Source organism: Cebidichthys violaceus, unplaced genomic scaffold (assembly GCF_023349555.1).
Source record: "Cebidichthys violaceus isolate CVI_PGR_0920_01 unplaced genomic scaffold, fCebVio1.0.p SCAF_7, whole genome shotgun sequence".
NCBI lineage: Eukaryota > Metazoa > Chordata > Actinopteri > Perciformes > Stichaeidae > Cebidichthys > Cebidichthys violaceus.
In genome coordinates, this window is record NW_027176927.1 from 8763946 (window position 1) to 8781532 (window position 17587).

The 17587-nt window shown below is 44.7% G+C and overlaps 2 protein-coding genes across 2 annotated transcripts in view; one reads left to right on the forward strand and one right to left on the reverse strand.

Moving 5' to 3' along the window:
* The window catches only part of LOC137890963 (E3 ubiquitin-protein ligase RNF19A-like), a 30216-nt gene extending 26243 nt beyond the window's left edge, over nucleotides 1–3973 (forward strand). The window contains exons 8-10 of the mRNA XM_068735346.1: nucleotides 200–413; nucleotides 586–729; nucleotides 1153–3973. Of these exons, the coding sequence (XP_068591447.1) occupies nucleotides 200–413; nucleotides 586–729; nucleotides 1153–1963 (1169 nt within the window). The 3' untranslated portion in view covers nucleotides 1964–3973. The remainder of the gene's footprint in view (nucleotides 1–199; nucleotides 414–585; nucleotides 730–1152) is intronic.
* A 1021-nt stretch (nucleotides 3974–4994) lies between these two features.
* Nucleotides 4995–17169, reverse strand: LOC137891111 (sperm-associated antigen 1-like). The gene is made up of 16 exons (XM_068735552.1): nucleotides 17102–17169; nucleotides 16949–17019; nucleotides 16612–16724; nucleotides 16415–16520; nucleotides 16082–16212; nucleotides 15846–15952; nucleotides 15307–15430; nucleotides 13562–14017; nucleotides 11421–11520; nucleotides 10732–10884; nucleotides 10033–10169; nucleotides 8771–8912; nucleotides 7050–7176; nucleotides 6746–6910; nucleotides 5984–6307; nucleotides 4995–5858 (listed from the first exon to the last, which is right to left on the reverse strand). Exons 1-16 carry the CDS (start codon nucleotides 17144–17146, stop codon nucleotides 5730–5732), a joined length of 2430 nt encoding a protein of 809 aa, XP_068591653.1. The 5' UTR covers nucleotides 17147–17169; the 3' UTR covers nucleotides 4995–5729.
* Nucleotides 17170–17587: the final 418 nt, after the last annotated feature.

A 17587-nucleotide genomic window follows, 5' to 3' on the forward strand; every position in this document is an offset into this window, starting at 1 on the left:
GTCCTCTATGTGCCAATTCTGTGAAACCAAAAGCCCACGGCTTATTCTAAAAATGTCCTCTTGCTGAAACTTTTTGTACATTTATATTTCCTCAGAAACCCATTTTGTTTACAATTAGAATTATAATTTATTCTGACCACATCATTTTGTTGATCTCTATATTTTTGAATGTTTTCTCATGAACACACTTTCTGTGTAGATACTACGTCAGTGGCAGACACCAGGAACAACCCCAGCATAGGCGAAGGCAGCGTCGGGGGGCTGACGGGCAGCCTGAGTGCCAGCGGCAGCCACATGGACCGCCTGGGGGCCATCAGGGACAACCTGAGCGAGACGGCGTCCACCATGGCCCTGGCCGGGGCCAGCATCACCGGCAGCCTCTCCGGCAGCGCCATGGTCAACTACTTAAACAGGTACCGAAACAGAAACGCACGCCAGGGGCGCTTCAAATGTTGGTGAAACTGTTTTTTCCTGCATTGTCTAACCCCCCCCCCCCACACACACACACACACACACACACACACACACACACACACACACACACACACACACACACACACACACACACACACACATTGTTGTCAGGTTGGAGGTGCAGGCCGACGTGCAGAAGGAGCGCTGCAGTCTGAGCGGCGAGTCTGGAACCGTCAGCCTGGGCACAATCAGCGACAACGCTAGCACCAAAGCAATGGCTGGATCCATTCTTAACGCCTACATGCCCCTCGACAGGTGAGAGACGGTTCATTATATATTCATTGGCATTTGTGTGTGTCTGTGTAGCTGCTGTCCTCCCAGAAACATCCAGTAAATCACATCATGCGACTATACGATGTGATCAGGACTGTTGAAATACTGGCAGAAGAAAAGCATTACGTTATTTTAATTTTAAACTATTCTTTGAGCATGTGGGTTGTCTTTATTGTTGATGAGAAAGGAACCAGTATTGATTAAAGAAGCATTAAGTGATGCTACAACAAGCCTTTTGAGGCTCATTGCTTAGTCATGCCACACACACACACACACACACACACACACACACACACACACACACACACACGCACACACGCACACACGCACACATGCACACCCAAATACAGTATATATATATTTTTTGTCTTGGTCTCATGCTTCCCTCTTCCTCCCACGTCCCAGAGATGGGAACAGTATGGAAGTCCAGGTTGACATTGAATCCAAACCCGGCAAACTGCGGCATCACAGCGGCAGCAGCAGTGTTGACGATGGCGCCCACGCGGGCCGCTGCGGCTGGACCTGCCCCTCCAGCGGCTGCACTTCCTCGGAAGGCAAGGGAGCCTCCGCCAAGTGGGCCAAAGAGGCGTCCTGCTCCTCCTCCTGCAGCTCGGGGGGCAAAAAGAGCAAAGGCAAGCTGCGCAAGAAAGGCGGCGGTGGCACCAAGATCAACGAGACGCGCGAGGATATGGATGCCCAGCTGCTGGAGCAGCGCAGCACCAACTCCTCGGAGTTCGACTCCCCGTCGCTGAGCGGCAGCCTGCCGTCCGTGGCCGACTCCCACTCCAGCCACTTCTCCGAGTTCAGCTGCTCCGACCTGGAGAGCATGAAGACGTCCTGCAGCCACGGCTCCAGTGGGGGCGACTACCACACGCGCTTCGCCACGGTCAGCCCCTTGCCCGAGGTGGAGAACGACCGCCTGGAGACCTGCCCCGACTCCTCGTCCTCGCCGCAGGGACACGGAGCTGTCGTCGCCCCCCACTCCCCCACCTCCACCACCTCCTCCCTGGGCCACGGCGCGGAGCTCTCCCCTCTCTGCTTCATCACGGCGGAGAATGTCAATCTGGTGTGCCCTGCTGAGCTGGACTCTCACAGCAACGCCAGAGAGCTGCTAAAAGAAACCAACAACAACCACCAACCGCCACACCCGACCCAAACCCAGCAGCAGCAGCAGCAGCAGCAGCCCAAGAACTCCTGCATACAGACCGACATCTGAAATCTCAATTAAATGCTGCACAGATGATATTTTTTGTTAACATCTTTTCCTCCACTGAACTAATGATCACAGCTTTCAGTTTAACCTGCGTTTTCTTTTATTCCCTGAGTAAAAACGGAGATCTGTGTGTCCACTGACGGCCAGACGGCTCTTTGGAAGTATTATTAGGCAGCCATGTACGAAACATTAAGGTCGTGAACGCTGGTGTTTCTCCCCGTGCGACCCGCAGACCGCCCAACGCTTCTTTCTTTTTTGACAGTTCACTCACTCGCCACTTGTAACGGAGACGGCTCACTGATTGGGTCGCTGTCCTAACGGTGTGCGTGGGGGTTCAAACAAAACCACTGTGCCGGTTCTTTGCTAGTATTTGATTTTTTTTTGGGCTCTCCGATGCGGATGCAACACCATGCAGGAATCTTAATGTTACAGCTTTCCAGAAGCAAACTCAAAACAGGGTCCAGGCAATATGATTCACTATTTCCTTTTGTTTTATGTTTTTCCCCTTCCAAATGTATTAGTAACAGAAGAACCTTTGTGTTGTCTGTATTTATTTTTAGACTTCTTTGTTTCCCCCCAGATATTTGTCTGAAATTAACCCTCCAAGGTATAATTGTAAGGCCTGGGCTTAACATCCTACATCAATTTAGCGCTAAAACCAGCTTGTAACACAAGTGAGGATCTTTAGAATGAGAGGTGATATTCTTATCAGCTCTCTAGCAACCACAGAGTTTACACCTGTGGCTGATGTCGCCAAAAAACCCTCAGTGTGCGTTTCTTTTTTAGCGCTAAGATGACTTGGTGAAACCCGGGCCTCTTAGGTTTCTGTGGAAGTGTGATGATGTGTTGGGGGGGGGGGGGGGGGTTGAGAGAGCGGTCTCTGGAAGGCCACGGTTTTCAAAGATAATGCTGAAAGTCATTATATTAAGAAATTAACCAATGGGTTGGTTCAATTCTGTGAAATTGTATAAAAGAAAAATGTTTTTGTCCTGTTCAAAGGTGATTTATTCAGGCTGATGGCCTCGCCTCACCGAGTAAGAGAGAGCTCTGATATCTTTCTTCGTTAACTCATGGTGCCTTCAAGAAGCTGTTTGTGTTCTCTGTCTCCACTGTGTCTTCACCACTCATTCTAGGTTGCAGACCGTCTTGTCTGTGTAGGAGGGACGCTCATTCACACACACACACACACACACACACACACACACACACACCATCCATACTGTGGTAGACATGGTAAATGAAGACTTTTCAATTGCCTACCAAAGACAGCACTCAGGCTCTTGTTAAATCTTATACCTTTGAATTGTCCCCCGTAGACCCAGTATAGCGCGTCCTTTTGTACACCGCGGGGGACGAATGAGGACAAGCCCCGGGACTGTACGGACATACAGACTGCTGTTTTTCTACATGCTCCACAAATGCTACGCAAATAACCGAGGCCGGCAAACGGCCTCGAGGCACCTGCACTGTTACCTGTATTTCTTATAACATCGATGTTCTGCAATGCACAAAGTTTAATCGGGGTGCGTGTGTTCTGGTTCCCCCTCCGTGTTGATTTTTCCCGCGTTTCCCATTTTGCGTTGCCGCCCGGTGCTGCTGAGCAGACTTTGACGTCAAAATCCGTTTTCAAGCACATTGGTGTGTGCTTTAAGCCCGTCTTCACTGCTCAGTGGTCGGCTTCGTCGAGGCCACTGAGTCTGCTCAGGTGAACCTCTACCAGGTAGGTGAAAGCACCTTGAATGCTATTTTGACCCATGTCTGTTACCGAATGAACACAGTTTGGTCTCCCCCACATTAAAACAAAATGGCGTTTTTTTGTTCGCCCTTCCTCGGGTTGGGTTACTCGATACTTCACCAAAACTCCAGTTTCTTGATCCTAATTTTAACACTAGTGCCAGATATAATTTGTAATTTGTGCAGAATGGCATACGGTATTTGTATATTTGTTTGGTAATTTGCTTTACTATATGCGTGTAAATGCATATCAGAAAAATAAAAAAAATCTATATGAAATGTTGCTTCCCGTCCTGTTTTTTTTCTGGTTCATGCAAGTACTGTAAATGGGGGGTTTCATTTTTATTTTTTATTTAACTATTTCATTTCATCTCAGCACAGAGAAGAAAACATATTTTTCCAGTTCATTGAATAGCCCTCTGTGAATACTGTACACATTTGTTTTACATCTCTACTGAAATGCTGAAGTGAAGAGAAACATGTGAAATTATTGCCTCTCGCCCACCAACTTCTCATCCTGAATTTAATTTGGTACATTCATGTAGAATTGATAAAACATTTGAAAACAAAGTGTTTTTTGATTCAGGCAGACGATTTTTGGAATGTACAATAATGAAATACTTAAAGGGACAGTTCACCCCTAAATCAAAAATACGTCATGTAACGGCTCACAACTAGGTCTGTGGATAATCTTGAGTTACTCATGTTTAGTTTTTAGAATTTATTTTTTCACCATAAGCGGAGTGCCCTACAGCCCCGTTACATTGGAGAGAACGCAGAGGAGGCAACTCTCAGCAAAGGGCTCTGGGCTGATAAGTAGCTCTACAGATAAGAGGACAAATATGTATTTTGGGGTGAACTGTCTGTAATATCGATAGAATGCCTTTTAAATAAGCAAAAAATATATATTTTAAACAGTTACACGCATGTAGCTAAATGTGTTAGGATTTATAATGCACAAATCCAAATGATTAAACATTTTGATAAAAGCTACAGAGTGACATAAATTTACACCTTTAGGAGTATCACTCCAAAATAAGAAATAAATACCCAGCCAAAATAAGTCCGACCCCTAGTCTGAAATCTAAGGCACACATCTCGGAAAGATGCTGCTTCTCTCCAGTGTGTACACATCTGCATGGCTGAACTGCTGTGAGGAAGAATGTGCAGATGTGCGCTGGCTAAAACACTGACGTCGCTCCTTATGGAGAAGGAAACAAAACACCAGCCTAGAGAGTGACTTGACATTAGAACCCGGATCTGCTAACTGCATAGCTGAATAAACACAAGAGTATCGGAGTCATGTAAGGTTACAAATTGTATTTTCTCCTACAACATTGTCAGTAGATATCGGTCCAACAGATGCGGTTCTCATACTGCACAGAACAGCAATAATGTCATGCCTATGTCTCCCACAGAGAACATGTGGTCATAATAAAACTGTTTTATTATCTTTATGCTTTCGACCCACATTCGCTCTGTAGCGCTTGTTCCTTGGTAAGTTAATATTCAGCATGCACTGAATATTATTTCTGATCTTAGCTGTGTTGGACACAAGTTCATTTATCAAACGACTGATATCGAATTCTGACCCACGAAGCTCAGTTCTGGGATCGTGAGCCCGTCCTGAGCAAACTCACGTGAAGGGAAACACTTGCCTGTAGCCTTACATAACATTGTACATTAGACCCTATTTATCAATGCCCTAAAGTGAAAGGTCCATAGTATCCCGCTGTCCGCCTGTTGCACAATGCAAATGGTTAGTGGTGGTACAAAAGTAAATCTGCATAGCAAAACGTTCTGGAGAGAAAAAAATATATTCCTTATCCTGTCACTCAAAACGTACAGAGATCAGATCATTTACAGCACAGACCAGTGGAGTGACCGGGACTCAGATCCGCTGTATTGCTTTGGGGCACATTCTGCAGCTTCCTGCCTGTTGTGTACTCAGTTCTTGTGCAGTGTTTTTGCATAGAATCCAGGAGTTGTAATGGCGCGGCGGCGCATGCAGCGGGGGAGCAAACGGGCGGGCGGGTCAGATGTATTTGTTGGCCAGATTCTGAACATCGTTCTTAGTGAACTCGGAGCTCTGCGCGGCAGACAGATGCTCGAACAGCTGGGTCATGTGGCGACGCTCGTCCTTCTCCAGCAGCATCAACACAACCTGGAGAAAACACAGCATCAATTATCAGCAGCTGGGGACAAAGTGGACTTACAAATAAAATATAAAAGGCATTTTCCTTTGAAATTTTCAAAACCTATAAATGGGACATAACATCCGTATCTTACCGAGAACCTGTTGGCGGTGTGCAGATGGTTGAGGTGTTGGTAGACCAGGTTGGGGTCTTTCTCCAGGAGGTGGGAGTCCAGCGACTGCATGACGAAGCTGATGGTGTTTCCATCCAGCTGGGTGCTCAGCAGCTGGGGGAGCATCTCCGGGGTAGTGGAGGCCAGCAGGTCAGCGCAGGCCACAGTGTCTCCGCCGCAGCGAGCTGTGTTCAGGGCCTGGCCGAACTCGTAGGCGTTGGTCGGCCGGAGGTTGATGGCGGTGGCCTCTCCTCTGTGACTGCCCCCTGAGTCGGTAACGCTTGGCGTTTTCTCGTCGCCCTTAACCTTGAGAAAGATGAGAAGTGACTGACGCAGATTTACGACGGTAGACGTGAGAGAGAGTCGAAGAAGCTTTAGAGGAAAGACGGCAACTTTATGTGCATACTGCATTCGACTTTAACGGAATGAGAGAGGCCAGAAGGAAATAGGCAGGTGTTGTTAAGCCGGGAGCACATTCTGGCAAGCCTCAGTTAATTATTCCCACTCTTTATGAATCCTTAGAATTCACCTCCTTTTGAATAAATGATTTGGTTTTGGTACAGTGATCTAGTCTGAGGTGTACTGGCTTTTAATGCAGCACAGCACAGAGTAACAGAGCTGGAGAGAGAGAGAGAGAGAGAGAGAGAGAGAGAGAGAGAGAGAGAGAGAGAGCTATAACAAGCACTTTTGACTATGGCCACTACACCAACCTCTCCACATATCACCTAATCCACGTGTATCTACCTCTGTGATGGGGACAGTCTTTCTGGGTTTGGCCGGTGAAGCGTCGGCGTTGGCCAGACTCTGTCTGAGCAGCACTGTGACCTCCTCCAGCTCCTTCTCGGCCTCCTGCACGTTGGGATCCTGCTGCAGCACCTCCTGCAGGTCGGAGCTGCACGCCAGGTAGTCCTGGTGGAGGGACAGACAATATATGGCTTCATGAATGCAACCAATATATGCAAGTGGCATTCATTAAATGATTTCCCCCTGGTTTTAAATGAACACATTTCCTTCTGGGCTTTTGTCATCGATGGCCAGCTCTCTTCACCTTGAGGCCTTTATTAGCCAGGGCTCGTCTGTAGAAGGCCTTCTTATTGGTTGGCTCCACTCTCAGTGCTGCGTCACAGTCCTGCTTGGCCTCAGCAAACCTCTCCAGCTTCAAGTAACACAGGGCTCTGCAAACACACACACACACACACACACACACATCACTTGGGATTTTTATATTTGTCACCAGCAGCTAATTGGATGCATGACTAACAGCTATCATGAGTCTGTGACTCATCAGCTGTGAGTCAGACGTGATAATAACGGCTGGAGGCATAGACTAGATGAGACACGAGATAGAATTTTCATTAAAGGCAGGTTTTGAAAACAATTCTGATATTTTTGTTGACATTCTCATTACATCCTGACAGCAATCAATGAATCGAATGATCTGACAAAAAACAACAACAAAAGAAGTGGTATCTGTGGCTGTCGATAGGACCGGATCAAGCTGCACTTGACGGGCCGACAGCAGGACAGAGACCAGGACTCTGGTGGACCAGAGGAGGAGGACTCTGTGTTTACATCGTGATGCTTGGTGCTCAAACACAGTCAATGGTGATGGACAATGTGTTTCCTCATGTTGAATTTTTATTGTTAAGATGTCGGCCATATGATCTGCCCAGAGAATTGTTTGTGTTGCTGCTGTTTACACTCCTCCTGATTCAAATTCAAAACTTGCTCGACAGGAATGTACTACCGTTCTTTTTGTTTTTCATGTGTTTGTTGTGTCACAAATGGGCTGTAACTGAACTGCGTTGTGCGACCCTGTGTTGCATAATAAATGATCCTTGAATAAGCCCGTCCAATCATATCATAGCGGACTACCTGCCCGCCTTCCTTGGCGTATTCTGCCTGTGCAGTCGACTAGCTTGTAAGAACTAACAATAGTCTTGTTTGTCGTTTACGTTACCTGATGATTATTTTGGGGGAGTGGCTTTGGAGGGAGGCCTGAAGGGAACGCGCTGTCAATGTTGCCGACTTTCTCACTAGATTTAGCGGCTTGTGGAGCTAGCGTTGCTAGCTACTTTCATTGGAAAATAGTTGGCAACAATGGAATGTTTTTGTTTAGGTTGGATATATATATATATTTAAATCTAGTATATTCTTGCTAGTTTCTCAAGATTACCAACCCTAGCTTTAAATGTGTTCAGTGTTTTCAGTCTCAGCATGTGTGTGTTTGCTCTGGTGTGGCTATACATACAATCTTTTCCACAGCAGAGCTCAACACACTCGCACACAATAGGACACTGATCTTGTCAGCATCAGGGTTTCCTCTGTGACATGATCAACAATCTACCTACCATTGTAAAAAAGAAATGGGGGGTCTGTTGGAGAAATAAAGTCCGCCCTGCCTGCTGCATGCACACTGTGTCTCTTTAGATGAGGATAATATGATAGTGGTTATGAATGGAGTCGGGATGAACGGCGCTGAAGCAGGCCGCTCTGCTGTTCTGTTCCGACTTACTCAACAATACACGCTGATTTACTACCAGCGACTGACTGATGGCTGGTCGGGATCAGCCGCGGAGCTGAACAGGTGGGGATAATTAATCAGTGTGTTTGTATTTATCCAAAAGGAACACGTTGATTTTTCTGGGTGTGTTCTGACATTCCTGCTTTATTAGGAAATAAACCACGGCGAGTATGAGGAACCGAAAGTGGAAGGGACCACAGCGGTGTCTGTGCTTGTTCGTGTGGAGGCGGGACAGAGTCTCTAACCTGTTGGTGTAGATAGCACACTCTTCCGGCTTTAGCTTAAGGCATTCGGTGTACTTTCCCTGTGCGTCCTGGTATTGGCCCTTCTTCACAAACTCATTCCCCTCTTGCTTCAACGCCGTGAAACGGACTTCTGCTTTCCTCTCTGGAACACAAAGTAAAGTGGTGGTTACTCACATGAAGAGCAATTCAATTCTCCTTTCTGTTGAATCCACATTGACACTTTCAATACATGTCAGTTGACCTCCCTTTTACGTCTAAGAAAAGTCTTCTCTGCTATAAAGCTTGAGGGTTAAACCCTTAGAAGGAATGCTGTGCTAGCTAGATGTGATGCAGGAGAGTCAGCAATCAGGCCCGGTGTGGACTAAGGGCTAATCAATCTGCCTCTTCTGGGAGGAAAAAGTGTGCCAGCAGGTCTATTCTTCCATTAGAGTTTAAAAATAACAGCTGTAGCATGGCCCCGGAAATAGGACAAACTGCTTGGTCAGTGAGCAGAGGTGACACGTCCACTTCTATAAAAAATGAGGTCTTTAACATTCTCCTCCAACCTTCACCGCAGAGTGAACGACAAAGTGGAACAAGCTGAATTTTGCTGGTCAAAATGTAGTCTATTCTCTTCTGTTCCTCTATCTCGATGTGAAGCAGAAGAACAATTCAGATCCTGAAGCTGAGTAAACCACCACAAGTCCTGCATCGGAATTGTTACCCAAGTAAAAGTATGCTATTTATTTTGAGAAAAATAATGCGAACAAAATTGTCGTTGTGGGTGTCAAACTGTTTTATAACTGCAAAATGATTATTGCTTTGTGTGTCCTTAGTATTTTACTGTTGTAGCTGGTCGAGGTGGAGCTCAAAAGTAATTTCATACACTGTTACATAGCAGTCAAATCTACAACAAGGCATCCTATTCTCTAAGATCAAAGTATGTTTTGTATGAAAAATTTCATTTGCAATGTGACTGATGTCAAGCATACTGTTTAACTTGTTTCACTACTTTAAAGGGACAGTTTGGATTTTTTGAAGCGGGGTTGTATGAGGTTCTTGTCAGTGTATTTCCTACAGTAATACAGTAGACCGTGGCAGAAGCAAAACATGTTTTATACAACTAAACAATAATTTAGAATATTTTCATTGCTTTACTTTGCTCAGGGAGAAATATGGGCTTTAGAAACCACCAGCTTGCCCTCATGTCCCACTATTAATCCATATGTTATATTAAGTTCAAGGTTTACAAGGGAGCCTCAAAACATTTTTTTTAAACAAACCGGCTCGAGCCTGGAGGACCTCTGCGCTCGGCGGCTCCTCTCTGCGGTGCTGCTGAGCTGACAGGGGGACCCGGGGAATGTCCGGAAGGTTCTCCCTCCACTCTGCACCGTCCTGCTCAATCAGCAGCCGGGTGATCCTGGAGGAGGACGATCAGTCAGTACAGGGATGTTACACGTTTTTTTTCCCAAGCATCTTATTGTTAAATCTTGTAGATGGAGTTTCTCCAATTGCATAACAGAGTGAGGACATTGCCCTCTGAGAGCCATAATTAGCCATTAGCTGGAGCTGCTTTTGAACACCAGCTAAACCTGTTAGCCACTAAGTAGACTTTGTGTGTTTGTTCTTTTCATTTGTTGTAATTTAGTCTTCTGATTATGTCACATTGCAAGTTCTTGTGTCTTAGCGTATAAAAAAGAATTCAAAATATGAGTATAATATTATACAAGGCAGTGATAACATATCCAAAACACTTAATGATGTAGTGCGTCACCCAAAATTAAAAATGGATAGCAAGGATACTTTCGTCATAGCTCTCAGTCAATAGCTGCCATGGTCACTGTGATATTCAGGAAGAGTCTGGGTTTATGGGGCCAATGAGGCCATTCCACGTGAATAGGGATGTTAAACATCATTCAGTCCGTTTAAGCACAGGACGTCTCTGTGGCCTCTCAGCTCAAGTGCGAGGTGAAGGCTAATACCTGTTGACGCTGTCGTGCGCCGCCTGCACGCCGGAGTCTATCTGCAGGACGGTCTTGTAATCCACGTAGGCCTTCCGGTAGCGCTCCAGGGACTCGTAAGCCATGGCCCGGCGCAGGAGGGGCTTGAGGGAGAATGACTGCAGCTCCAGGGCTCTGGTTGGTATAAATAGATGTGATGAGACAAGAGCAAAGGATCAAGTCTGCTGCTTTTGCTATAGATCTGTCTACGAGTACTGTGACAGATTTCAAATCGGAAGTGTTCTTGTGCTTATTAAGTATATAGTACTCATGTATTGGTGTGCTGTTGTGGATGTGTGAGTAAACTCACAAAACTCTTCCTGTTTGCCCTTGAAGCTGAATTTTAAGCAAACATACAGCGTATTGAAAGGCTTTCACATGGGAGGTTCCCTCAAGTTATGCTGAGTTTACTACTTATAAAACTTCTAAAGAGATTAATGGCAATCCCTTACAACAGACCTCAGTGCAAATCCCCTCATAAAAGAATAGCGATCTGCTAGTTTGGTATGTTAAATGATGTTAAATGACTGCAAAACACATTGGGAAGCTGTGCTGGATTCTCATGGCACCCAGTGTAAATTAAAACAATTAGATTGACACCCACAGCTAACATTACTTCCCACTCCACGTATTCACACAGTATTACGAGATCAGTGAATAAAGTCTCTCACCTTGTGCAGTCCTGTATGCACTCTTGACTGTTGCCATCTTTAAGGTAGCAAGCTGCTCTGTTAGAGTACAGAGTACATAAATCCTCCGGACTATCAATCCCTGTGTAAAAAAAGAAACAGGGCACAGAAACAGCATTATGTAGCTTACCGATCCATACTGTGAAACAAAATATCTGCAAAAGGGGCAAACCTTTAAATGGGCTTGGCTGTTTTAAGTGTGGCTTTAAAAAGCCTGGGTGTGTTATGAGTCATTTATAATGTTCAGAGGCTGAATCAATCCGTTTGATGTGTTCTGACCTGACACAGAAACTCTACAGAAACATGGGTGTTCTGCTCAACAAGGACATGGATTTGAAGGTTTAGTATCTGCTATGTAGTCAATATCTCGTCACACTATGCTGCTGTAATAATGTAATCCTGTAATGACTAAATGAAGAACTTTAGCATTAGAAGAGAGACTTTAATGGTGAGATACTAACCTAAAATGTCTCTTCTATAGCAGACTAATGAATGCAAGATTATTTTTAAAGCTGCATTCACACACACACACACACACACACACACACACACACACACACACACACACACACACACACACACACACACACACACAATTTATGTGGCCACAAGTCTATGTCTTCACACGCTCACCGTTCTTCTTGTTTGAGTAACTGGCATGTTTTTAGCCACGCTTGTAATCAGAGGTGTGAGGCTGGATGTATCAAGGCTGATATATCAAAAACTCTTTGTTGGGACCTTAAACAGGCAGCAGGCCTACTTTTTCTTCCACTAATACATCCTAATACACCCGGCTGTTACCGCAGTAGCACAATAAGCTCCAGGGCTGACAAGGTGAAAAGGAAAAGCTCATCAAACACCTTTCAGGACGTTTTTCTCCTCACACTTGCTCACACAGACTGCACACAGTGTTTTTCGCTATTCTCACCAGTTGCCCAGCGGGGCTCCATTTTCACCATCACTATCACTGATGCAGGCAAATCGTGCTTATACCGTGCATTACAGACAAGAGCAGCATCCTTCTGCGTCACTAAATACGGTCAGCTTAGCGTGCCACCTCATCAGATGAAATCAGATTATGAATGATGACACGGTGAGGCAGGGCTGATGATGTCCCAGCGACTGCTCCCTCAGAGAGGTTACTGTGACAGTAGAGCATTTACGTTAGTATGTTAGAGGTACAAAATGGGGCATCTGTTTACCAACCTAAACCAGCTTAGACAGCCTGTAAAAGACAGATTGAATGTATATGTTATTGAGTGATGTCCCTTTTTGACAGACCACCACATGTTTAAAGGGTTCATAGAATCTATCCTTATCTCTGCTCTCAGCTCTATTCTGTCTGCATTACATGTAGCCCTCCCTACATCGGACAGATGACGGACCTTGGACCATGTCCAGTCACTTTCCACATCCAGCAGCACAGTGGGGCTAGTGGAGTGCATCATAGCGGCCCACAAATAGACAGAGAGAGTATGCTCGATGGTGGGTGAGCCTGACGGGCGGCAGTTTCTCTTCTCTCCATCAATCTCTCACTTTCTCCCTCTCTCTGGGTGAGAATTATAGCTTGCGGTCCTGCAGATTCAATTTCACAGAGAGTGGTTAGCGCTCATGTGACCTGGACAGACCTGAGCTGAGAGGCTTAGCACCGGGCTGAGGCTGAAACATAAACACTGTCCGTATACGCCACACGGGACACATTTTGACGCATCAGTGCAAAATCACTGAACACACAAACAAATGGCCCGAACTTTTGACTCCTGAACTGTAAAATCTCTCTATATATATATACATAAATAAATATATCCTGCACTGTGATAAAGCATCAATAACTAAATGGAAGCACAAGCTTTATAATTGCAAGGTCATGACCTTTGATTTACGATGCATCGGCCAGTTATAGGACACAGTCTCAGGAGCATTGATGATTACACAGCATAAAGAAATATGCATTCAGACTGCTGTCAGTGGAAGTGATCCTGACATGGAGGAACAGAATAAACTTCCCTCCAATTTAATATTATACACCAAACTACATTGTACACACCATGTGACTGATCTGCCAACCACCTTGGACTATAATAACAAGAACAGCGCCAACCAAGAGGACTCGTCCACCCTACCTGATTCTGTGTAGCCCTGAATGGCTTGTGAGTATTTCTCCAGTGCATCGGCAAATTGTCCATTTTTAAACAGCAGGTTCCCTTCATTCTTTAGCCGGGCCAGAGGTGGGGGCAGGGCTCCGCACGGGGCATCAAGGTTGACAGATTCCCCTGCATTTCCTCCCACCGGAGTTTCTTTACCGCCGCTGCTCTGATCAGCCGGGACTGAAGCTGTCGAGCCTCTCTTGCTTGTTCCATTGGCTGCCTTTTCCTTTGGCTCCTGCCCGACTTTGTACTTGTCAGAGCTGGCTCCTTTGCTCCTCCAGTGTCCATGGTGGGAGCTGTTGAACTCGCTGTGAGGACCCCCGTCACCTCTGCCGTGGGGCTTCTTTTGAGCGTTACCCATGTCTCCCCGTTCGCCAGGAGCAGCTGAGCTCTCCTCCCCTCCCACAGCCTGGCTGGGTTCAACCGGATGAGCTAGAAAGGAGAGGGAGGGGAGGGAGAGGCAGAGGGAGAGAGAAGAGGGGGAAACACACCCACAGGAAGGAGTCAGCGGTTACATCACAGTGGGGGAGGGTTGGACACACATGACATAGAGCCACTTCAAAGAGGGAGTTCCAGGAAGCAGCCACTCTCAACAGTGAATTCTGAAAGCGCTGGGTGGGGGTAGGGCAGATAACACACACACGCATAGACAGTCTGTCACTTTACCCAGATGGCCAAGGGGTGTTTCCTCTTTCTATATAGCACAGACAAACAGAAGGGTTTGGGATGAAAATGACTGCCCTACTATTACGAGAGTTGCTACAGCTTCCTCAGACGTTTTGTTTAAATCAGAGGATTAGAGGGCAAATCCTCCGACAGTGAGGACTAAGTGGGCACACATATACAGATATACTAAAGTCTAGTGTAAAAATACAGAAGACTTCACAAAATACTGGATATGGACAGTACACAGAGTATTCAGCAAGTCTTTATACATTCAAATCAAAATGCTGAGTTCTAATTTCTGAGAAGTAGGGCAGCCATTATGGAATTTTTGATGGGGACTATCGATATTTGAGAGGCTACAGTTTATCATGTTTTTGTCATACATTTTTGATGAAATTAAGTAATTTGATCATTTTAATTACTTAATTTGAATAACACATGTTCTGAGCTCATGAATAATTGTCAGAGTCACACCTTCTGTAAAATGTTCTGAGCAGGACATTTAACATTTGGAAAGTTCACTTTGGTGGAAAAAAACTAGGTAATTACGACACTGATCATACACTCTCTCAAATGTATATCTTTGGCATTTCTGTCCTTCAATTATATTTGACTAGTTTTTGATAGTATCATTGGTCAGGCTCTACTGTGAAACTAAGTGTGATCCACCATAGAGCTATAGATCTACTGCACTAGGTATATGGTTGGTAATTTATTTTTTAATTTTAGATCAGTAGTAATAAATTGTGAATAAGGGATTGTTTGTCTATGCACAGCCTTGATACAATATTTTTCCGCTGAACAACTGCAGAATGCTGCTTTATACATGACACATAACGGATGCTAATTTAAAAAGCTCTTAAAATCTAATTAAACTGTCCATGATGTGTTAAATAGTGTTAAATATAGCTAAGAAGACTTGACCTTTTAAATTGATCACAGGCAGATTTCTGGAGGGATTCATGGAATTCAAACGGTCACTGGCTTCTGTCTCTGTGTCTGTGTGTAAATCAAGGATACATCAATTTGGAATATGGAGGTCCAAATAATCTCACCGGTCTGCTCTGTCTTTGTGTCATCATCTTCCTCTTCTACTTCTTGAATGAGGATCTTCTTGCCTTTGCATTGCAGCTCAGGTTGACATTCCTTCATCTTCTTCTCAGTTTCAGACAGAAGTTGCTAAACCACAAATAATTCACAAATTAGAATTTGTCAACAGTATAACCCAAGTTCTGTTCAGTAAGTCAGCAAAGGTGACGCATACTGACACAACAATCACCCATATACCACTCAGCTATAGTGAATTTCTTGTGTTGCAATGTAAAAGGATCATCTTCTCCCTGACAGTACATTAAAATCACTAATACATAATTAATGGACATATCAACAACGACTACATAAAATGCACCCTGAGCTCATCACCTGCCTTAAAACAACAGTAAAATCTACACCATTGTCTGATTACAGTATATAAGACTAGGTGTGATTATATTAATACCTTGCAGCAGCTGCAAGCTGTTTTTAAGTGTCTGATCTCACACAAATACAGTGACACCTAGTGGTCAAAAAGGGCCACAGGCATTATTTCACCTACAGTGGCTGCAGCATTCTGTGGCTCTTCCCTCAGCACCGTCCTCAGGTCCTCAGCAGCCATTCGGAAGTTGCCCATGTGGTTATAAACAGTGGCACGACGTAGCAGGGCTGATGGTGAAAAATAAATCACGTACAGCATTGACTTTACAGACACTGAAGCCACTGTTAACTCCTGTGCTGTAAAGTTGTGAATGTAGTATCAGAAAACATACCGAAAATTCCCAAAAGGGGCTTCACCTTTCATATTGCCTGGTTCCAGCTCGAGCACCCTCAGACAGTCGCTCATGGCATTGTGCCAGTGCTTGAGCTTGATCTCTGCCTGAGCTCTGTTATTGTACGCAGCCACAGTTGGTTTAATGGAAAGGCTCCTGTAATGGAAGGCCAAAAATAAAAACAAACCTTAATTCATTATGAGGATAATGGACAAACACTTAGAGGCACAGTAAATGGGAATGGAATCAGACTTAAATCATTAAAGAAGTCTAATTAAATACCAGGGAAACACATTATAATCCCCTTAGAAGCTGTGAAATGCTTGCTATATTAATTGAGTTGTTTTAAGAGCCTGACCTGGAATAGTATGCAACAGCCTCCTCATAATCGTTTGCTCTGAAAGCTTCATTGCCTTTGTCCTTTTCGTGATTTGCCAGAGGGAGCTTCTCCTGTTCTGTCAGCCCTGGATGTATTGTAGAGACGACACATTTGAGACACAAGCACACACTACTTTAGTATACACAATGCCTCGCTATGAGCTGCTACTACATTACATGTAGCATCCACTTTGGTCTTGATTTTGGGGTGTCCTGTGTTTATCATGACAGCTGGATCCTTTTTGACCAAATTCCCGTTGATTCGTTCACATTCTTTTTCGGCATCAAACCTGGAAATAGAGCAAAAGATATTTGGGTAAAGGAAGATCCTCTGCTGCTCTAGAGCAGCATAACCTGTTTAACTGTGGATTATTGTAATGAAAGATGCTTAGCTAAGGTGTTTCTTTACAAAGTGAAATGCATGGAAGCTTTTAGGAACAGAGCCTGCAGCTGCTGTAACAGTGTGCTTTTTCTTCTGGATCTAAAAGACAAATGTAGAGACAAAGTGACTCACTTGTCCCATTCTCGATAATCTCGTGGGAGAGTGCGTTTTGAAGAATTCCTCTTTTCTTTTGGAACTGAAGTCTGTGATGACATAAGACTCAATTTGAGTATTTTCCTTAAATAATATAAATGTGCATATTACATCGTTGGAGACCATTTTTACCTGACTAAGAGGAATGGAGCAATTGGAACCTCTTATAGGTGGCATATTTATATTCTGTAAATCATCAAAGACTGACTTCTGTTTTAGGGAAGTCTCCGTCTTTTTGGTTTCTTCTTGAAACGTCTGTAAGTAACAAAGTATTTGATATCAAAATGACTCATTAATCAGGATTGATTTTAAAAACAGAAGCAAATCTAAGATGTGTTGCATGCCTTCATCTCTTCAACAATTTGGCTCCACTCATCATTGGAGAGGCTGGCTGCTGTCGCCGCAGAGTTTTCCTTCCTGAGAGCTCGGCTCCTGGGGTCCAGTTTCTCCAAGTGACTCTCACAGAACTCAATCAGATGAGGATAAATGCCCTCATCGCCGGACCTGAACACAAAGTAAAACGTTATTTTCTGAAAACCCAAATTCCTATTTACAATACTGCATGTTCATTTTGTAGGATGAAAGAATGATCTTAGTGGACAAAAGCTCACCAGCAAT